The sequence below is a fragment of the Pelophylax lessonae genome (assembly GCF_965119305.1).
Source record: "Pelophylax lessonae genome assembly, chromosome: 11".
Classification (NCBI taxonomy): Eukaryota; Metazoa; Chordata; class Amphibia; order Anura; family Ranidae; genus Pelophylax; species Pelophylax lessonae.
The window spans coordinates 128,412,760-128,436,181 of record NC_138778.1 but is presented as its reverse complement, the minus strand read 5'-3'; the positions used below and the strand labels follow the sequence as shown (position 1 = coordinate 128,436,181).

Here is a 23,422-nt window from a genome sequence, read left to right as displayed (position 1 = left end):
AGATGTCCAGGTTATGATGCGTGTTTGACTCTGGATCCAACAGAACAGGTAGTGCCCATGGTTCAAGAAGATGGCTTGAGGACGATACCTTAGGGATGAAGCTTCGTAATGGACGAAGCTCAACTCTATCAGGGAAAAAGGTGATATGCTCTTCACCTATCCCTAAGGCATGCAGTTCAGAAACTCGTTTTCCAGAGGTGATGGCTACAAGAAATACCGTTTGTAGAGTCACATTCCACAAGGTTGCTTGCTCCACAGGGGCAAAGGGGGTTCCGGATAGAGCTTCCAAAATTAAAGAAAGATCCCACTGAGGAAAAGGGTGTCTAGTGGGGGGGCGAATTCTTCGTACCCCTTTAAAGAAAGTGATCACCAAAGGATCTAATGCCCATCTTATATTGGTTGCTGCTGAGATCGCTGCGACCTGTACTTTTAGAGAGCTTAGACCTAACCCCAAATCCAATCCTGATTGAAGAAAGGATAGTAAATTGGAGGAAGAGGGACTGATCGGGTTGAATTCTTGTTCTGTCGCAAATTGCAGAAATTTATTCCAAATCCTGGAATAGATTGCATTTGTAGAGGGTTTTTTAGCCTTCAAGAGTGTAGAAATGACTCCGGGAGTACATCCTAAAGACTGAAACCTCCTCCTTTCAGCCTCCACACATGAAGGTCCAGCCTCTGCGGGTCCGGGTGGCATAGACCCCTCTGAGAGAGCAGATCTGGAAAGGGAGGAATCTTGACAGGAGGTCCCAGACTGAGTTGTACTGCCAGAGGGAACCATGGTCTCTTCGGCCAGAACGGAAGAACTGCTAAGATTTGAACTGGTTCTCTGAGGAGTCTCCTGAGAAATTTCAGAATTAACGGACGTGGAGGAAAGGCATAAGCCATGGAAAAGTTCCAAGGGCACGTCAGGGCATCTACCGCCTCCGCCTGAGGATGGGGGAGACGAGAGAAAAACCTGGGAAGTCTTGAGTTCTCCGGGGTAGCGAACATATCCAGTTGTGGGGGAAACCAGAGGTTGGAGATCTGCAGGAAAATGTGTGGATGGAGACACCATTCGTTGTTGTCCAGAAAATTCCTGGACAGGGAGTCTGCTATGGTGTTGAGCTTGCCTGGAAGGTAGACCGCTCTCAGATCCATCAGGTTCCTCTCCGCCCAGAGCATTATGGGTTCGACCTCCAACAGGAGGGATCTGCTGCGTGTTCCCCCCTGTTTCTGTAGGTAGGATACTGCTGCTTTGTTGTCCATCCTGAGAAGAACTCTGTGTCCTTGGAGGAGTGGTGTTAAGGATGTTAGGGCTAAGAAGGCCGCTCTTAACTCCAGCACATTGGATACTATTCCCCTGGTTGAACAGGACCATCTTCCTTGAAGATTTGTATCTCCGCAATGGGCGCCCCAACCGTATCCGCTCGCGTCTGACGTAACAATGGTCCATGAAAACGAACCTAGATAGTGAGGCTTCTCGAGGTTCTTCCTCTTTGTCCACCAGTGTAAGCTCCTGCGCATCACTGAGGTTATTTTGATCCTCTGGCAAAGATGTTCCTTCTTCCACTGCGCTAGGAAGCCTGTTTGGAAGAAACGTAGATGCCAATGGGCCCATGGCACCATGGGGATGCAAGATGACATCGTACCCACTAGGCTCAGGCACTGGGAGGCCGTCAGATGAGTACTTTCGATGACCTTGTACATTCTCTGGATGACAATGTCTCTCTTCTCGGGAGGTAAGGATACCGTTCCCTGTCGAGTATTGAAGAATGCCCCGAGATAAACCATCTGTTGTGTTGGTGAAAGATGACTCTTCTTCAGATTTACCAGCCATCCGAAATCTTCCAGGGACTGAAGAAGAATCTCCCTGTGGGACATTAGCTGTACTGGATTGTCTGCAAGGAGAAGGATGTCGTCCAAATAATGGAACACTCTTAAACCCCTCTCCCGGAGGGGGGCGATAACAGCTATCAGAACCTTGGTAAATACCCGAGGTGAGGTACAGAGGCCGAACGGAAGGGCCTTGAATTGTAAATGTATTCCCCCTACTGTAAACCTCAGAAACTTCTGGAAGGATGGAAGGATGGGAATGTGTAGATAGGCATCCTGGAGGTCGAGTGATATCATCCAGTCTCCTGGCTGGATTACCTGGATGATTGTATTTAGTGATTCCATCTTGAAGCTTTCGAGTGTTATATAACGATTTAGCTTCTTGAGATCTATCACAGGTCTCCATCCTCCTGTCTTTTTTCTGACCAGAAAGAGCGGGGAATAGAAGCCTGTATAGTGTTCTGCCGATGGGACTGGAACAACTGCTCCCTGGAGCTGAAGTTCTGTCAGAAATTGTAGTAGTGCCGAAGCTTTTTCCCGAGAAGCTGGGATTCTTGTTTTCTGAAAGACTTGAGGTGGTGAATGGGAGAACTCCCAATGATGCCCTAACTTGATCGTGGACAAGACCCAAGGGTCCTGGCAGCGGGCAGCCCAGACCGGGTAGAAAAGTTGCAGTCTTGCTCCGACTGGGAGGGACTGCAGACCCCTGGCGTCAAAAAGACTTTGTGGATTCTTGGGGAGCTGTAAGGGACTTATTTTTGCGTGCCCCCAAAAAAGAGGCCTGCGTGCCCCTCCAGGGTCTTCTGTTCTCCCCTTGTTGTCTTGGCTGCCTGTAGTCTCTGTATCTTGATGGGCGAAATCTTGAAGAAACCACTCTGGATCTCTTGGGTTTTCTGTCCTGGGGGAGTAATCCGGACTTCCCTCCTGAGACTCTGGAGATAGCTTCATCCAATCTCTTCCCAAAGAGAGCCTTTCCATCAAAGGGTATCCTACACCAATTTTGTTTGGATGATAGATCCGCCGTCCAAGATTTTAACCAAAGGGCCCTTTTCGCCATTACTGCGTGAAGCATTGACCTTGCTGAACAGCGGATTGTATCGATTGCGGCTTCTCCGACAAAGTCTGCTGATATCTTGAGTTCTTCAAGCGCCTTGATGATGTCTTTTCGGGGAACATCCTGACGCAAGGCTGTCTCCACATTATCTGTCCAGACTCTGATGGCGTTGGACACCGATGTAAGTGCAATGGCCGGTTTACAGGCAGCGCCTGAGGCCAAGTAGCTTCTCTTTAGGTCAAAATCGATTTTGCGGTCTAGAGGATCCCTAAAGGAAGTCGAATCCTCCATGGGAAGAGTCACATTCTTTGCAAGGCGTGCCACTGCTGCATCAACTACCGGCATAGAGTTTAAGGATTGTGCATCCGATTCGGCCAGTGGGTAAAGTTTATTGAGGCGACCCAGAGAAAACTTCTTATCGGTTTTCTTCCATTCTTCCTCTATAATCTCTCTGATCTCACCCATTAGTGGGAAAAAAACCTGCTTCCTTTTAAGGAAGGGGAAGTAAGTCTTGGATTTTGCCGGGGGATCCTCTGTGTCTTCCCAGGCAATGGCTGTCTTCACTGCCTGGATGAATGGCTGCACCAAGGTATAACTGAAGCCTGATGGATCTGCTTCGTCTGAGGACTCCTCTGAGAGTGAATCCGCGGAATCGTCTCTGGCCGGTGGGTCTGAGGACGGCCGAGAGGTGTTGGGGCCTGAAGGACCTGGTGCATCAGGATCTGTGCTTTGCGCTAATGCCCTAGAAGGGGCTGTCTGCGCGGGAATCAGGGTTGTCAACTCTGCGAGGGAGTCCTTCATAGTTTGTTTGAGCATATCTACCACCTGGATATTTTCTGCTTCCCGATTGGAGGCATACTCGCGGAAGCAATCTTTGCAAACCAGCTTGCGTGGCAAGGGTATTGCTCCACAGGCCCAACATTTTTTGGAGGAGCGAGGTGGTGCAGAGGGCGAGCGTTGCCTTGATCTTGATCTTTCTGAAGATCTATGGCGGGATCTGCGATCCGGGCTGTCATCTTCGCGGTGTCCTGAAGATCTTCCTGATCTTCTAGAATGAGTAGGGCTGAAATAAAGTACCCTTGTCAGCCAATTATGCACTCTTTTTTTTTAGTACCTAAACATACTCACGATAAGGTGGTCCTATACCTATTGTGAGGATCTTGTGCACGGGATGAGTGGCTCATTGCAGGGCGTTACGGGAGGACCGACTAAAAAGAAAAACGTAGAATAGATCAAAAAGATGGCAAGACGATGAGCACAAAAGGTGATTAGAAATAGGGTGGGCATAGGGTCTTCAATAAAAGGGGGCCGGGGAAAAACGGAAGAAAAAACGTAAAGAAAAGCGATACCCCCATTTTTTTTTTTTTTTTTAAAAAACATATACACATATATATATATATATATATATATACATACATACATACATGTAAACACACATATACTATCATACGCACCGTTCCCTCACCCCTCTTTTTTTTTTTTTTTTTACCAATTTTAAGAAAAAAATTTTTTTTTTTTTTTACTATATAAATAAAGTTTTTTTTTTTTTTTTTAACCATATAAATAAAGTTTTTTTTTTTTTTTTTTTTTTTTTATATAAATAAAATCCTTTATTGCCCTGCAGAGAGCAATAACTTACCTGGGGCTTTTTGCATAGAATAATGCAGGAACCATCAGCCTGGATAACTACCAGGCTAATGATTCCTTTAATACTAATAGGAGGAGGGAGGGAGCTCAAAATCCCTCCTCCTCCATTAATTGGAATGTTAAGGGAAACTGTGGGCAAAAGCCCTACCTGTTTCCCTTAACCAAGATGGCCGCCCGCGCTTCGATCGTACTGCGCATGCGCCCGCGCATGCGCACACGCCCTAGCTACCCGACCGCCGGAATCCCCGCCTCCCCACACTGGAACGCCAGCGAATAGGATAAGGAGGGGAGGAGCGGAGCGGCCGAAGGCTGCACACCCTACACAGCCCCAGAACGCCGTACGCCGATGAGGCAGGAGCCCGGAGCGGGACAAACAAGCCAAAGAACAGGTATTTAAAAAGGACGGTATAAAACATATAAGGGGCTTATCATTATATGAACCTAGTAGAAAAGGGAAATGAGAGAAAATATAGGAAGGGGAGAGCAAAGATATGACCTATCTGTGACAGGAAAGGGGGAAGGAAAAAATACAAGAGAAAAGAAACTACTTTAAGGTAGTGGGTCCTCCTGCAAAACCCTGCGGTCAAATCATCATAAAACTGTTCCATTGCAGGCAGAATGCGTTCCTATGAGGAAACTCTGCGCCTTACCCCAAGATCCACAGAAGGGGTTCCCAGTCTTATCAGTGCTTTGAGCGACCCAAGAAGCAGGGACTGCGCACGGGAGAGGCTTAACCCGGCGGAAGCTGCCAGATGGTCAGCAGGTAAGGACATACTGCTACTCTTCACCAGTCAAGAAGGTATGAGGAAAAAAAGGAGAATGCTGGGAATAGGGGGCGTCTTTCTTTTATGCTATTCACTAGTCCTGAAGACGGAGTAGAGGCGGAGCTCTATCACAGGTATGCTGCCATGGAGGCACCAGGAAATGTTGTTGCCTAGCAACCGGTTTAAAGGTCCTTTTTTTTTTTTTTTTTTTTTTTCATTTTATATAATAATTTTTTTTTTTTTCTATCTTTTAGTGTACTTGTGAGATCTGAGGACTTTTTGACCCCAGATCTCACATAAAAGAGGTCCTGTCGTGCCTATTTCTATTACGAGGAATGTTTACATTCCTTTTAATAGAAATAAAAATGATCAATTTTTTTTTTTTAAATGGTGTAAAAATAAAAAATAATAAATAAAATAAATAGTAAAAAAAAAAAAAAATTAAAGCGCCCTGTCCCAGTGAGCTCGTGCGCAGAAGCGAACGCATACAGATACCCTGCCCACATATGTAAACGGTGTTCAAACCACACATGTGAGGTATCGCCGCGATCGTTAGAGCAAGGGGAATAATTTGAGCCCTAGACCTCCTCTGTAACTCAAAGATGGCAACCTGTAGAAATTTTTAAATTGTCGCCTATGGGGATTTTTAAGTACCAAAGTTTGTCGCCATTCCGTGAGCGTGCGCAATTTTGAAACATGACATGTTGGGTATCTATTTACTCGGCGTAACATTATCTTTCACATTATGGAAAAAAATTGGGATAACTTTACTGGTTTCTTATTTTTTAATTTAAAAAAGTGAATTTTTTCCAAAAAAATTGCGTTTGGAAGACCGCTGCACAAATACGGTGTGATAAAAAATATTGCAATAATCTCCATTTTATTCTCTAGGGTCTCTGCTAAAAAAAAATATATAATGTTTGGGGGTTCTAAGTATTTTTCTAGCAAAACAACTGATTTTAGCTTGTAAACACCAAATGTCAAAAATAGGCCTAGGCAAGTGGCTAGGATGCATGATGATGCTCCTTGGATGTTAGGCCCCTCTATATGGCTAGGCTGTGAAAAAGCCTCACACATGTGGTATTGCCATACTCAGGAGGAGTGGCAGAATGTATTTTGGGGTGTCATTTTTGCTGTGTACATGCTATGTGTTAGGAATATCCTATAAATTGACAACTTTGTGTAAAAAAAAAAAAAGTTTTCATTTTTTTCCCACATTTTCCAAAAACCTGTGGAAAAAAATGATATGTTCAAACGACCCATAATGCCTCATAGAATATACGTTGGAGTGTTTGCTTTCCAAAATGGGGTCATTTTGTGGACTTTTCCATTGTATTGGTGCTCTAGGGCCTTCAAAAGTGTGATAGGTAGTAAGAAAGTTTTATGTGTATTTATGCTCCTAGAACGCCTGAAGGTGCTTCTTGGACGTGGAGTCTCTTTTTGTGGCCAGGCTGTGTAAAAGTCTCACACATGTGGTATCGCCATACTCGGAAGGAGTAGCAGAATGTATTTTTGGGTGTAATTTTTGCTGTGTACATGCTATGTTTTAGAAATAGCTTATAAATTGACAACTTTGTGGGAAAAAAAAAAGAAGAAAATTTTTTTCTTCATTTTCCCAAGAATTGTGGGAAAAAATTACAACTTCAAAAGACCCACCATGCCTCTTACTAAATACCTTGGACTGTCTACTTTACAAAAAGGGGTCATTTGGGTGGTTTTTGTACTGTCCTGACATTTCAGGGCCTCAAGAAAGGAGATAGGCAGTCAGTACATCTGGTGTGATCAATTTTCAGTAATTGGTACCATAGCTTCTAGACTCAATAACTTTCACACAGACTAAATAATATACACTAATTTGGGTTAATTTTACCAGAGACATGTAGCAGTATACATTTTGGCCCAAATGTATGAAGAAAAATATATTTTTTTGCAAAATTTTATAATTGAAACTAAAAAAGTGTTTTTTTTTTTCAAAATGTTTGCTCTTTTTTTGCATATATCACGAAAAAAAAAACCCCAGTTGTGATCAAATACCACCAAAAGAAAGCTCTATTTGTGTGAAAAAAATGATAAAAATTTTGTTTGGTTACAGTGTAGCATGACTGAGCAATTGTCATTCAAAGTGTGAGAGTGCTGAAAGCTGAAAATTGGTCTGGGCAGGAAGGGTGTCTAACTGCTCTGTATGGAAGCGGTTAAAGTGTATTTGTTCATGGTAACTTTTATGTGTAAGGAAGCTTTATGTATTATGATGTCCAGTAATGGTAACTTTTAAGATGTGTAAGGAAGCTTTGTATTTATGATGTCCAGTAAAGTTTTGTTTTATGTTTTCTATCAAAACTGCTCTTGGTGCCTGTTTTTATTCTAAATATTCACAAGATATGTCAGTGGCTGTCCAGTATACCTGAATTATAAATTTTGTTGTTATCCACCATTTTAATACAAGGGCCTTCATCATTTAGAACACAGAAACTTTTTGAGGGTTGAACCTTTGCTTCATTATTGGAGGACAAATACATTTTACAAGCAATATTGTGGTTGAAAAATCAAGGCTGACCCTTACAGCTAAAAACAAACGGCTAAGATTTCAGCATCAGAAATGCCACTTGTTGACTGAATTTTGATCCCAGTTTTAGATTTGCCTTATTTTTACCTGGTATTCTGGATAGAAAGGACGAACATACATTAACAGGACAGCATGCAATGGTCAGCTTTCCTTTAGGCAAAATACATTTTCAAGAAGATATCAAGCAGTAAGTTTAAAAATGTAGCAGCATTTTGCCTAATGACAAATGGTAACAACACCAAAAGAAATGCATCCACTACATATCCTGATTGTTAAGCTGGTATTTTACACATTTTATTTCAACGTTACTAACTTGAAAATAAATTATATGTTTGTATCAAAAATGGATAGAGAGGTACCACATCCCTAGAATGTATATTATAAATGCTGGGAAAGATATCCCGAAATTTACCCACAGCTAAAGCCTAAAATGCAAAGGCTAGTACTCGGGTATGAAAAGAAGGTAAGATGAAAGAAATGAGGGGAGCAGAGGTAAAGAGGAGGAGGAAGAGAAGGACAATGGAGAGAAAGAGGGGGAGTGAGAAGAAAAAAAGGGGCAATCAAGAAAGAACGAAGAAGAGAGATGAAAGGCGGCAGGGGGGAAGAAAGAAAAGAGGGGGGAGGGAGGAAAATAGAAGGGGGGGAAAAGGAGGAGAAAGCAAGAAAAGATTCCAGAAAAAGGGGGGACAAGGGGACGGAAAGTGGAAAGAAAAAATGAAGACGACCAGAAGGTCAGATGATAAGTGGGAGGGCTAGTGGGACTTTGAAGGTACCAGGTAGATCAATAAGGTGAGAATTGCCTTTCATCTCTCTTTTCCTTTGTCCCATCATTCCCCCCTCTTCCTAGCCCCCCCTCTCCCTTCCTCCTTCCCTCCTTCTTGTTCTTTTTCCCCCTTCTTCGTTCTTTCTTGATTGCCCCTTTTTTTCTTCTCACTCCCCCTCTTTCTCTCCATTGTCCTTCTCTTCCTCCTCCTCTTTACCTCTGCTCCCCTCATTTCTTTCATCTTACCTTCTTTTCATACCTGAGTACTAGCCTTTGCACTTTAGGCTTTAGCTGTGGGTAAATTTCCGGAACGTTACTAACTTCAAAAAAGCTAAGGCCATCTTTGGCACCATGTTACATGTTCACCTGATAATATTGTTGAAGTATTTTTCATTTTGTAACATTATTCTGTACATGTGTGCCCTTGGGAAGTGGTGACCATGGTGGGTAATCCTTCCTCAGTGCACTTCTGTACACCCTCCCTCACCAGATAATGTGGTCATGACACTGACAGCTGCATGTCCAAAGAGTTTCTAAATAGTGGTTGACAGACACTGATGATGTCGTGAGAAAACCTTTACCAATGATGATCCCTTTATTTTGGCCTGACAGTGTAGACGAGTGTGTGTATGGCTAGCTGTTAATCCTTCCGAGAGTAGTGTTTGATTCAGTAAACCAATGTGTTCTGCCAAAACAAAGCAAGGTGACCTGACGGGGATCCAAATTTCCCAGTTCCCCATCATCAGTCTCCACTGGCCCAGTCTGACATTACAGACAGAATTTTGTGAGTCTCCACCACTTCACCTAACAAAGCCATGTACACTCCCTGGCCACTCTTACCTAGTCATGTATTTAGATTTTACCTAGCAGATGATCTCTCCAAACTACATTTTTGACTGCACAAATGACACCCTGCTATCAGACATTTCAATCCTAGTTTGGCAAACTTTGTCACCCTAGCTGAAGGCAAAACACTTACCATAGTGCCTGTAGATGTCTAACTTCTGCAATGTTTGATGGTACACGTATGTTGTCTCCAAATTGAAGATTGCTTATGCCAAAAGCATTAGAACAAAAAACACACTACAAACTTCAGAAGTTTACTCAAATCCTTTTATATTAAAACTCCAGAAACGTAAAGAAATAAAACAATTTAAGATTTTGTAAATAAAACTATAAGAGCCGGTTCACACTAATCCGGCTCAAAGTCGCCCCGACTTTGGGCGACTTTGAAGTCGCCCGTGCAGCGCGACTTCATCGCGGCTTGCAAACGACTTCTCAAATTGGAAGTCAATGCAAGTCGCTCCGACTTCGCCAAAAAATAGTGCAGGAACCTTTTTCTAAGTCGGAGCGACTTGAGTCACTCTGATTAGAACGGTTCCATTGCACAGCATGGGGAGCTACTGTACTTGACAAGTCGGAGTAGTGTAAACCGGCTCTAAAATATGGCTTGTATTTAACAATGAATAAATACAAAACTATTTACAATTTGAATAAAAAAATATAGAAAATAGAAAATTGTGAATAAAAAAATGTGGAAAAAAGTGCAGCGCTAATAAATACTAGCGATATAAACGTGTATGTATGTAAACCAAGAAAGGTAAATACAAATAAATTGCAAAATAAATACAACTGAACATCAAATCAACAGTCCCATATGTGAAGTGAAAAAAACAGTCCACAACAGTGATAATTGAAGTGCTCACTGGATCCCAACACCAACAAGATATAGAGATATAATGTGCTCACCAGAACGATAGGACTCAAAATGCCATATAGCATATGAGTCAAATCAGCTTGTTGTACAATGGATGGATAATCCGAAGGGATGACCGAGGTCACTGATGTTGAGGTGAAGAGGTCAAATGGCCAAAAATAAACCAAAGAACAAGGGAGCACAAAATAGTGTAACACTGCTAAAATTTTTATTAAATAAAAATACACCAAATTGCACTTAGAAACATCTTGTGGTAAAGAGCGTATACAGATGCAAAGGTAGGCTGTCAGCAGCGTGGCCTTGACGCGTTTCAGCATAAATGCTTTTTTCAAAAGGTAGTGCCAGCCGAACACCCACAAAAGCCACCTATTTATATTCTAAGTAGTAATAAGTCAACCAATGAGAAGATGCCTACTGTGCAGACAAACCGAGCCCAAAATGGCGTTGGCTTGCACTCCAAGCCTCGTTTTCAATGTGGCTATGGATGCCTATTGTGCAGACAAACCGAGCCCAAAATGGAGTCGGCGTGTGCTCCAAGCCTCGTTTTCAATGTGGCTATGGATCACAACATCACTTCCGGGTAAACAGGAAGTGCATCATATGTGGAAGTAACCACATTCCAAGCCTCATGTTAGACCAGAGGCACAGCATCACTTCCGGGATAAACAGGAAGCTGATCCACCTCTGTTCTACCTGCTTTGGATCCCCTCTTCCCCTCACTGTGTGCCCCCTTTATACTGTGCCGCCCCCACCGCGCTGCAGGCTTCCCTGTCCTGTAAAAAATAACAAATTGTAAAAAAAATAATAATTAAACATTGTAATAAATAATTTTAAAAAATTTTAAAATAGAATAATTGTAAAAATGTTTAACATTCAAAAAAAAAATGTTTACATTTTGTTTTTTAAAATGTAAAAAAAACTAATAATAAAGGGCTAATTCACACAGGTTCTCTGTTATGTTTGTGTCTACTAATAATGATTTTAGTGTATTTTTTGTGAAAATATTGTCTTAATAAATTCGGGCGGGGGCTGCCAGGTAGGCTGTACAAGGCCCTGTGATTTCTAACAGCAGCTTTGGGCTCGATCACCAGGTGAAAACAGAGGGAATAATAGTCAAATAAAGGAAAACTAATGCAGCCACCACATCTAATGATTAGTAAGTAGCAAATATATTATGATTTTGGTTTGAGGGTTAATACCTCTTTGAAAAGGGTTCAAACTTTAGATACGTTTGGCTGAACCTCTGCAATTGGAACCCTGGTGTGTTCGGTTCATCCCTAATTTGTTTTTTACCGAAACGGCAAAAAGTTTATTGAAGATAAACAAAAGGTTACAGTCCAAAATACTGTCATCCCTAGTTTTGAGGTATACCTAATGTAGCGTAGTGACATGCTGTATATCCTATAAGGCAGGAATTCCCAAACTACAGCCCTGCAGCTGTTGCGGAACTACACATCCCATGAGGCATTTTAAAACTCTTCACATACATGACTAGGCATGATGGGAATTGTAGTTCCTGAACAAGTGGAGGGCCGTAGTTTTGGGAATCCCTGCTATAAGATGTTCATGAAAAAAAACCTGGAGAACAGATTTCCGATGATATTGTATTTTCCTTCAACTGGTAAACTGAGAATTAGACCAAGTGTTTTTGGTTTTGAAAATGTTCTAATGTGTTCTGTTTTTCATTATTTCCTGCTTTCTGTAATTTTACAGGGCATGTTTATAACAGATTGTTTTTATTGAAACAAATGTGCCCTTGTATCAGATCACATTGTCCATGTCAGGGCCGCAATCTTTAAATGGGAATTGGATTTGTGCTACTAGAGCCTGTATTCTGCTTACAAGAAAACATCCTGTAGTCTTCATGTAATGTGCAGCTGCATGCAAACATGAAAGTAGAAGATTCAGTTTTGCCACATTTCATCAGTTTACATTGCAAGGACATATGCAGTACCAGGGCTTTTTTTCAGCGGGAACGCAGGGGAACGCAGTTTCGGCACCTCTAGCACTACATGTATGTAATGACAAGGGTTGCTGGCATTTGCTGGAGGAACTATTCATGCCAGCTGCTGGGGGATTTATTGTTGCTGGAAGGGGTTGGGAGGGTCTGTTGTTGCTGGTGGGGGGATCTATTGTTGCTGGGAGCTCCACTGTTGAATTGTTGCTGGCTGCTGAAGGGCCTATTGATGTTGGCTGCTAGGAGATATGTATATTTTTGGTAGAGAGGGTCTATTGTTGTTGAAGTGGATCTATTGTTTTGGTGGGGGCATCTGTTGTTGCTAGGGGATCTATTGTTGGTGATGGGGTCTGTAATTGCTGTAGGTATCTTTTTTACTGCTTTTCTTGATATAATTAATTTTTAATTCCATACAAATTACTTGGCACCAAAAAAAAAAAATTGATACTTGGTTTTCTCTAAAAGGGTAGGTACTGGGAGGAGGCTAGGGGGTGGTACCAAGGGGCATGCTCAAACGTGTGTAGGGGGCGAAGATAAGGGGTGATCGGAAGGGGGGGTACCTGCACCTATTCTCTGAGAAAAAAAGCCCTGTGCAGTACAAATTCATTATATGTGCTGATGCATTTAAACATGGCCTGAACTCAAAAATGAAGATTTGCTATTGAATTGGGAGCAGTACCCTGAAATATTAATCTAACCTAACATAATATACATGCTTTTTGGGGGACAAATAAGGGCTTTCATCTGATAATATATTTACATTCATATATTTTTGTTTCTTTGTTTTTATTCCATTAAAAATGTGCATACTTTCATATATTTACCCATAATATAATCAATAAAGTGTGCTGGTGATGATGACATCACATTATTACAACTATTTTTACCACAGTAGAATGATAAATCGTAGGGTCCTTTCACATGGGCTTTCCAATCTGATCCGCCTGTTAGTTTTTCAGGCGGACCTGATCGGATGCCCCATGCACCTCTATGGAGCAGCAGATGACAGCGGTCACACCCGCTGCTCTCCCATCGGATGTGGTCCGTGAAATCCAGGCGAATGGAAACCCTATTTTCCATCTGTCTGAAGCATCGGATGAAAACGAACAAGGAGAGGAGAGTGGGGATCTGACAGGTTCGTCTTCGCAAAGAAAGCGGAGACAGAGCTGTCATCCGCCTGCACAGCGGGGATCAGCGGATCAATCCACCGGGCGGAAAGCCCTTGTGAAAGGACCCTTAGGTGTACGTATGTGTTTTGCTTTAGGAGAGATCTATTCTGCTTTCAAAGCTACATTGCAAAAGCAAAAAAACGCAAAATGTAAAAAAAATGACTGTGAGGTTAAGCTGGATTGATGAGGGCACAAAAGGTTTGCAACTGCTAAGAATTCGAATGATCTTGCATTCACTTATGTGACTATTTGACGCTTGCACAGAAAATGCTATCCAGATCATCCAACATCATTCATTGTTGTGACCTGGGGATTAATCTGGGGAAGGATTGTTATTTATTGAGGGGGGATTTTTGTAATGTATTAGACCTATTTTTGGTTATTTGGAAATTCGGATGTATCCGAATTTACAAATTGCAATAGTATCAAATTTAAACAAATCTAAAATAACGAAACAGAATTTCGGATGAAAGAAGATAAAGGAATGGAATAGAAAAGAATATAATAGAATAGAAAAAAAAATAGAATAGACAATAAAAGAATATCCTAAAACAACGCAGAATACAAAATAAAAGAATAGAAAAGATTAATGTAGAAAATAAAGGGATAGTACAGAAAATAAAAGAATAGAATAGAAAAGAAAATAGTATACACACCAGATTACACCCTGGCCCAATATCTCCTCCATCATACTTCACTGCCCTAATTGGCCTATAAGAGGTCGCTCACCTTACACCTTGTATACGCAGCTAAAATGTGTATCCTATGTCGCTGGTTGTCTACTTCCCCCCACAGCAATTGAATGGTGCAACAAAATAGCCGACATGGAAGATTTAGTTCATCAAGCCAAAGATTCCCCTGATAAATTCTATATTACTTGGACCCCTTGGCTGGAATTCACCAAATCCGCGGAAATACCTCAGACTGATAAGCCACTCTTAGTAATGAATTGCCACTGGCCGACTCCCTATCTCGACAATGACATTTAAATCTGTCCCCACAAGCCAATACACTGAACTACCTTTCCATTGCTGCCCCCAGCAACCCCCACCCCCCACCCCTCACTTTACCCCACAATTTTCCCCTCCACTCCTTCCCCCCTTCCCCTTTTTTTTTCTCCTCATCCTGGGTTTGTTTTCCCCTCACCCCCCTCCCCCAAACAGCACCCTTTACGACCAACCTCTGAAATATTCGCACCTATGCTATTCTTTTATTTTCTCTCTGCTTCATCCATGCAACACTTTCTTTCTATACTTTACTTGACAGCATCAATTGTAGACCCTCAGCCGATAGGCAACCCGATGAATGGCCCAACCCCTGTCGAGGTGGCCGCTCCCCTGGTTCCGACACAGCAAGATCCCCTCGTGGGTGCCTGGACCTCTGGTGGGCCACTAAGACGGCCTAGGTAACTCCATGCTTACTTTCATCCACGTTGGGCTCCATTGATACATTCTCTTTATGGTTCAAAGTACCTGTTGCATACTTTTGTCATTCACAAATTTGTTATGTTACTATGAGGCTTTTGTCACAGTACTGTTAACTGCATGGATGTTGTGCATTGTTTTCAGTCATGCGTGCTCTGTATATTGAAACACCAATAAAACTTTTTAAAAGAAAAGAATATAGTAAAACAGAACAAAATAGAATAGAAAATAAAATAACCTTTGGTAATATAGTGTATCTAATAATAAATGTAAAAAATCTAATTTCTTCATAAATTTTGGTCGAAATTTATTTTGCTACATGTTTTTGATTAAAAAAAAAAAGGTGTATATTATTATATTATTTGGTTTGCGTGAAAATTATAGTGCCTACAAATTTTGATATATATAATATACTATACACTGTCACTGTACTAATGATACTGGCTGGGAAGGGGGTTAACATCTAGGGGGGCGATCAAGGGGTTAAAAGTGTGCCTAACTATGTGTAATGCGTATAAAGTGTGCTGATTTTTACTAATGATCTCTCATTTTCACATCCCTGCATCCTTTGCAGGGATGAGAAACTGACATATTGCTCCCACTGTACAGAGCTACATGTTGTTTATCAACACAGAGCTCAGGGTTGTGGCGATCAGCAGTTTCCAGCTGTGAATAATTGGCCAGGACTTGCTGACAGGCTCCCTCTGTGTACAATCACCCGAGTGTAGGGGGTGACGTACGGGTACATCGCTTTACCTACACTGGCCGCCTGTAAAGGAGTATTGTGATCCCACTAGCGTGTGACGGTCCAAAACTTCTTACTGATACATTTGTACAGCATTATAAATGAAGTGGGCAGGTGAATTTAGACAGATCATGGCCGTAATAAAACATATGTAATCAATAAATATACAGTATGTGGGAGTATATAAAAATATTATTTTTCCTAATATATACAGTACTTCCGGAAAGTATTCACAGCACTTCACTTTTTCCACAATTTTGTCATGTTACAGCCTTATTCCAAATTGTATTAAATTCATTATTTTCCTTAAAATTCTACAAACAATACACCATAATGACAATGTGAAAATATTTGCAATTTTATTAAAAAGAAAAAAAATCCCATGTACATAAGTATTCACACCCTTTGCTCCAAAGGTGCTTTGTTGAAGCACCTTTGGCACCAATTGCAGTCTCAAGTCTTTTTGAAGTATGATGCTGCAAGCTTGGCACACCTATTTTTAGACAGTTTCTCTGATTCTTCTTTGCAGGACCTCTCAAGCTCCATCAGGTTGGATGGGGAGCATTGGTGCACAGACATTTTCAGATCCTCTAGACATGTTTAATCGGGTTCAAGTCTGGACATTCACAGAGTTGTCCTGCAGCCACTCCTTTGTTATATTGGCTGTGTGCTTAGGGACATTGTCCTGTTTGAAGATGAACCTTTGCCCCAATCTGAGGTCCAGAGCGCTCTGGAGCAGGTTTTCATCAAGGATGTCTCTGTACAATTCTGCATTCATCTTTCCCTCAAACCTGACTAGTCTCCCAGTTCCTGCCGCTGAAAAACATCCCCACAGCATGATGCTGCCACCACCATGCTTCACTGTAGGGATGGTATTGGCCAGGTGATGAGCAGTGCCTTGTTTCCTCCACATGACGCTTGCCATTCAGGCCAAAGAGTTCAATCTTTGTTTCATCAGACCAGAGAATTTTGTTTCTCATGGGACCCCCAATCCTGCAGATATTTTTCTGTACCCTTCACCCAGATCTGTGCCTCGATACAATCTTTTCTCAGAGGTTTACAGACAATTCCTTGGACTTCATGGCTTGATTTGTGCTCTGACATGCACTGTGAACTGTGGGATCTTATATAGACAAGTGTGTGCCTTTCCAAATCATGTCCAATCAACTGAATTTACCACCAGTGGCTCCAATCAAGTTGAAGAAACATCTCAAGGATGATCAGTGGAAACAGGATGCACCTGGAGTCAGATTTGAGTGTCATGGCAAAGGCTGTGAATACTTATGTACAGTGGCGTCGGCAGGGGGGGCTGACCGGGCTACAATCCCAAGTGGGCCCCCCAAAAGCCCCGGGTCTCTTATCCCTATAGACAATTATTATCCCCGAGTCCCAAGGCCTGAGGTTGGCTGGGAACTCCGGGATTGGCAGACTGCCCTGGGGCTGCTTTGCAGGGCTGCCTCTGGAGAAGGGCGAGCGCCACCCATTTACACAGAGTGGGGATCTCCCGCTTACCTGGCGCAGCCAAGTTTCATACGAAGTCCTGCCTCTTGGACCGGCTCCTGTTATGGATGTCTCACTGGTCCAATGCCAGTATATGTAATGTGCATCATAGGAGCTGATCCAGGAGACGCCGGGTAAGCGGAGGATCCCTGCTCAGTGTAAACTGGCTGCTCTCCTCTCCCCTCCCAATGCACTGGCAAGGCTGCGTTAATGGGCACTGGCAAGGCTGCATTAATGGGCACTGGCAAGGCTGCACTGATGTGCACTGTCTGACCAGGCTGCATTGATGGGCACAGGTAAGGCTGAGCTGATGGGCACTGGCATGGCTGCGTTGATGGGCATTGGCAAGGCTGCGCTGATGGGCAGGGGGGAGGCTAAGCTGATGGGCACTGTGATCAGGCTGCGTTGATGGACACTGTGATCAGGCTGCGTTGATGGGCACTGACAAGGCTGCTTTGATGGGCACTGGCGAGGCTGTGCTGATGGGCACGGGTGAGGCTGAGCTGATGGGCACGGTCTGATCAGGCTGCATTGATGGGCACAGGTGAGGCAAAGCTGATGGGCACTGATCTGGCTGAATTGATGGGCACTGATGAGACTGCATTGATGATTTGATGGGCACTGATGATGCTGCATTTATGGGCACTGGTGAGGCTAAGCTGATGGGCACTGATGAGGCTGCATTGATGGGCACTGATGAGTCTTAACTGATGGGCACTGGCGAGGCTAAGCTGATGGACATTTATCAGGTTGCATTGATGGGCACTGATGAGGCTGCATTGATGGACACTGGTGAGGATGCATTGATGGCCACTGGCGAGGCTAAGCTGATGGACATTGATCAGGCTGCACTGATGGGCACAGATAAGGCTGCACTGATGGGCACTGATGAGGCTGTATTGATGGGCACAGGTGAGGCTGAGCTGATGGGCACTGATGAGGCTGCATTGATGGGCACTGATGAGGCTGCATTGATGGGCACTGGTGAGGCTGCATTGATGGGCACTGGTGAGGCTGCATTAATGGGCACTGGTAAGGCTGCATTGATGGGCACTGGTAAGGCTGCATTGATGGGCATTGATGAGGCTGCACTGATGGGCACTGATGAGGCTATGCTGATGGGCATTGGGGAGGCTGCATTGAAGGGCACTGGGCATTGTGCATGGTGGGGCATTGAGCAGGGGTGAGGGGGGGCATTGGGTGGAGCGTGGGCTGGACTTACTTTAAACTACTTGTGGGAGGGGTTACAAATTTATCTTCGGGCTGAAGCCCATGGTTTTTTTTCCACCTAGCAACACCCCTGCTTATGTACATGTTTTTTTTTCCTTTTTTTGTTTTTAATAAATTGGCAAAGACTTCAAACAAACTTTCACATTGTCATTATGGGGTATTGTTTGTAGAATTTTGAGGAAAATATTGAATTTAATTCCTTTTGGAATAAGGCTGTAACATAACAAAATGTGGAAAAAATGAAGCGCTGTGAATAATTTCTGGATGCACTGTAAAAAAAATGCATATTCTTAATTCAAAAATGTACGCTCTGTTGCTGTCAGACTCCTCCAAATCTCCAAATTCCTTTTTTTTGCTGCTGTGATCTGACTTTTTATTAATTGATAGCTACGTTTGTTCTCCATGGTCTCACTGTATGTAGGAAGGTGGCCACCCTCTCTTGCTTACTCCTGAGATGGACTATGGACTATAGGATGTGTAGTGTACATAGATTAGTACATGGGACCATCACTAACAATCACTGCTCATTCCAAACAAACACAAGTAAAGAGGAAAATGAGGGGGGGGGTTACAAGGAGGCAGAAAAACACAATAAGAAACAATGTCATGTAAAAATGATTACATGGCCATGAAGTATTGGATTTGTATGGGATTACTGAATTTAAAAAAAATTGGTATACCATTTAATGCCACTTTAACCAGTTCTGGGCCGAAAGGTTTTGCCCCCTTAATGACCAGGCCATTTTTTGTGATTCGCACTGCGTTACTTTAACAGACAATTGCGCGGTGGTACGATGCTGTACCGAAATAAAATTGATGACAAATAGAGCTTTCTTTTGGCGGTATTTGATCACCTCCGCAATTTTTATTTTTTGCGCTAGAAACAAAAAAAGAGCGACAATTCTGAAAATATATATATATATTTTTCCCTTTTTGCTTTATAACACCCCCCCCCCCCCCCCAAAAAGTAAAAATCTAATTTCATCCTTTTAGGCCAATATGTATTCTGCTACATATTTGTGGTAAAAAAAAAAAAATCCCAATAAGTGTATTTTGATTGGTTTGCGAAAAAAGTTATCACGTCTACAAACTAGGGGAAAGATTTATGTAATTTTTATTTATTTATGTATTTTTACTAGTAATGGCGGCGATTAGCGATTTTTAGCGGGACTGCGACATTGCGGCGGACAGATCGCACACCTGCCATTTTTGACACTTTTGGGGAGGATCAGTGACATTACTACAGAATCAGTTCTGAAAATATGCACTGTTACTGTAATAATGACACTGGCAGGGAAGGGGTTAACCCAGGGGCAATCAAAGGGTTAAATGTTAGCCTAGGGGGTATTTTATAACTGCGGGGGGGATGGGCTTGTAATATCAACACAAAGACCTGTGATCCTAAATAGGAGGAACGCAGGGGCTCGGTGTTCATAGCTGAGAGAACAACTCTCTCTTCACGAGGAGTGATCGCGGGGGCCTGGTGGCAATTGCGGCCACGGGTCCCATGCCTTGACTTCACCACTGGCGAGTCGGCACATGTGCGCCCCCAGGATTGCTCCCGCGATTCATGCGAATTTTCCGATCTGCCGCTGTATAACTGCGGCAGCTAGTCGTGTTATGGAAATAGAGTTTGGAGCATAGAAATGTGCTTGGTGCGCTGAAAAGCGGACTTGTGAATATTAATACGTGCCAAGCGCCATTAATCCCTTGTACTGAAAAGTACAATGTACAGCTCTTTTGTATAAAGTTATCCAAGTGCTCAGTGACAAAGAGAGAGACAGACACAGGCTGTATCACGGTCGATGTCCGTAGTTGCAACCCTCCTTAACCGCTTGCCGACCGCCGCACGACTATTTACGTCGGCAGTCAGGCCCTCACAGGCAAAGCGACGTAGGGCTACGTCGCTAGCCTGTGAGGCTCTAGGGAGCGAGTGTGCGCCGCCGGAGGCGCGCTCCCGCTTGGTCACAGACCCCCCCGCGCGTGTGCCCGGCGGTCACTCGCGATCGTCCGTGACAGCGGGAGAAAGGCAGGCGGCTAATGTAAACAAGCCGCCTATCATTCTCCCCTGTGTAAGAATAGTGATCATACGGTTCTACTATGTAGGACCGTTGATCACTGTTCCTACACCTCAAGCCACAGCCAATCACACCCCCTAGGGACACACATAACCACTCCCTCTCAAAAAAAGTTAACCCCTTCACTGCCAGTGTCATTTTAAAGTAACAGTGCATATATATAGCACTGATTACTGTAGTAATGTCACTGGTAACCCCAAAAGTGTCAAAAATGTCAGTCAAGGGTCCGATCTGTCCGCCGCAATGTCGCAAAAAAAAATCGCAGATCGCCGCCATTAAGCGTTAAAAAACAAAAAACAAAAAAAATGACAAAGATCTCTCCCTTAGTTAGTAAACGCAATAACTTTTGCGCAAACCAATCAAAATACGCTTTTTGCGATTTTTTTTTTTTTTACCAAACATATGTAGCATAAAACAAATTGGCCTAAAATGTTAAAACATTTAGATTTTTAAATTTTTTTTGGGGAATTTCATATAAAAAAATGTGAAAAATATTGTTATTTTTGCAAAATGTACGCTCTTTTTTTGTTTATAGTGCAAAAAGTAAAAATCGCACAGGTGATCAAATACCACCAAAAGAAAACTCTGTTTGTTGGAGAAAAAGGACGTCAAATTCGTTTAGGTACAGCGTCGAACGACCGCGCAATTGTCCGTTAAAGTCACGCAGTGCCGAATCGCAAAATAGGCCCTGGTCAGGAAGGGGGTAAAATCTTCCGGGGCTTAAGTGGTTAAGGCAGCCCTCCTGTTTATTTTATAGCCAGAACAAAATCGTTTTACAGGGTTGGTGGTGTCACACAACCAATCACAGACATGTATACTTTCAAATATATTCGCTGCGCATAGCGATTGCCGGTAAACTGACACTGGGAGACATAATGGCAATTTCACTAAAAACACAGCCTAAAGAAATGTCCACATAAATATTAATATTATTTCCACAACAGTAGGCAAGTGGTTAAAACCCAGATCCAGTGAAAACTTTCTTTTTCAGTTTTTGGCCCAGACCTGAGATAAGTAAGTACTTTTGCTAAGTTTTATTGCTGTCTGTGACCCCACTGGGGAGATTTCACCTCACTTCCTGTTCCTCTGACAGCTTCCAAATTGAATTACTGTAGTTCAGTGCTCCCAGACATTTACAGACTCGTGTTATTTCATCGGTCAACTGATTCAATCCAAGAGCTTTTGTCTTGTGAAAAGATTCCCTTCATAATTTATGTTTGGGACGTATGAGGTCATGGCTGAGTCTGTTGTGAAATGACTCTACAAGTTCCAAACAATCATCTACAGCAATATATTCCACGTTCACCAAAATTTCATCCTGAAAATCAAGAGATCAACTACAATTAACTAACACACAAACACAATCCGAAATGCGGTGTTCCTGCTTTTCAGCAAGCCATTTTGTTTGCATATGGCAGCAATTATGAGCAGCCAGAAAATTACCCTGAATAGAAATAAGTGATTTCTACACGATTTTGTCTGCTAAAGTTTAGACTACTTGTTGAATATGAAAGATTATCTGTGTATTACATAATTAACAATGACCATTTCCACAGGAAGTATTTTTTTTTACTACTATTACAACACCTGTTATTTAACAATGCGAAGTGTCTATGTCCTTGAAGGGTTTCACGTTTTTCACTTTAAAATAGCATGAGCTCATCTTTTGTTGGCACGAATGAGCTAACTGGCACACATGGACATTTCTACCCTACTATATGGTAATAACAGATCTCAATTCTTTTTTTTTTTCTCTTTAAAATATCGCTACTTAGCTAAACCTACATGTTTGCCAGAAGCAGCTTGGATCTTGGAAAGCTCTTGTTTGGTTTTAATTTATTTCCAAGATTTAAATCCAGCCTTAATACCCATTGTTTTTTTTTTTTTCTTTGTGACTGTGTTAGAAGTGTCAAAGGACTAAGAATGTTATACATTGCTCAAGAAAAGGAACACTTTGAAAGCACATCAGATCTCAATGGGGAAAAATATCATGTTGGATATCTATACTAATATGGACTGGGTTATGTGTTAGGAACTAAAGAATGCTGTTTGAAGGAAATGAAAATTATCACCCTACAGAGGGCTGAAGTCAAAGACACCCCGAAAATCCAAGTAAAAAAATGATGCAGCAGGCTAGTCCATTTTGCTGAAATGTCATTGCAGCAACTCAAAATGGTACTCGTTAGTTTGTATGGCCCCTACGTGCTTGTAGGCATGCCTGACAATGTCCGGGCATCCTCCTAATGAGATGACAGATGGTGTTCTAGGGTATTTCCTCCCAAATCTGGACCAGAGCATCACCTGAGCTCCTAAACAGCGTCAGATGGACCGAAACATAATGTCCCAGAGGTGTTCTATTGGATTCAGGTCAGGCGAGTGTAGTGGTCATTCAATTATATAAATTCCTTCATCCTCCAGCAACTGGCTACATACTCTCATCATATAACGCCGGGCATTGCTTGTGCACCAGGATGAACCCAGGACCCACTGCACCAGCGTAGGGTCTGACAATGGGTCCAAGGATTTCATCCTGATTCCTAATGGCAGTCAGGGTGCCATTGTCTAGCCTGTGGAGGTCTGTGTGTCCCTCCATGGATATGCCTCCCCAGACCATCACTGACCCATCACCAAACCAGTTATGCTGAATGATGTTACAGGCAGCATAATGCTCTCCAGGGCTTCTCCAGACCCTTTCATGTCTGTCACATGTGCTCAGGGTGAACCTGCTCTCATCTGTGAAAAGCACAGGGCTCCAGTGGCTGGACAGTGAGCACAGGGCACATAAGAGGATGTTGGGCCTTCAGGCCACCCTCATGAAGTCTGTTTCTGATTGTTTGGTCTGGGGCATTCCCACCAGTGGCCTGCTGTCATTTTTTTAAGGGTCTGGCAGTGTTCATCTTGTTCCTCTTTGCACAAAGGAGCAGATTCCGATCCTGCTGAAGGGTTAAGGACCTTCTACGGCCCTGTCCAGCTCTCCTCGAGTAACTGCCTGTCTCCTG

The 23,422-nt window shown here is 42.8% G+C and overlaps 1 protein-coding gene across 1 annotated transcript; it reads right to left on the bottom strand.

Annotated features, from left to right (window-relative positions):
• Positions 1–2,524: 2,524 nt before the first annotated feature.
• On the bottom strand, positions 2,525–3,682 carry LOC309567415 (lamina-associated polypeptide 2-like; the record flags this gene model as incomplete). Its single annotated transcript, XM_082272815.1, has 1 exon — positions 2,525–3,682. The coding sequence occupies one exon, from the start codon at positions 3,680–3,682 to the stop codon at positions 2,525–2,527; it is 1,158 nt and encodes a 385-aa protein (XP_082128941.1).
• Between the last annotated feature and the right edge of the window lie 19,740 nt (positions 3,683–23,422).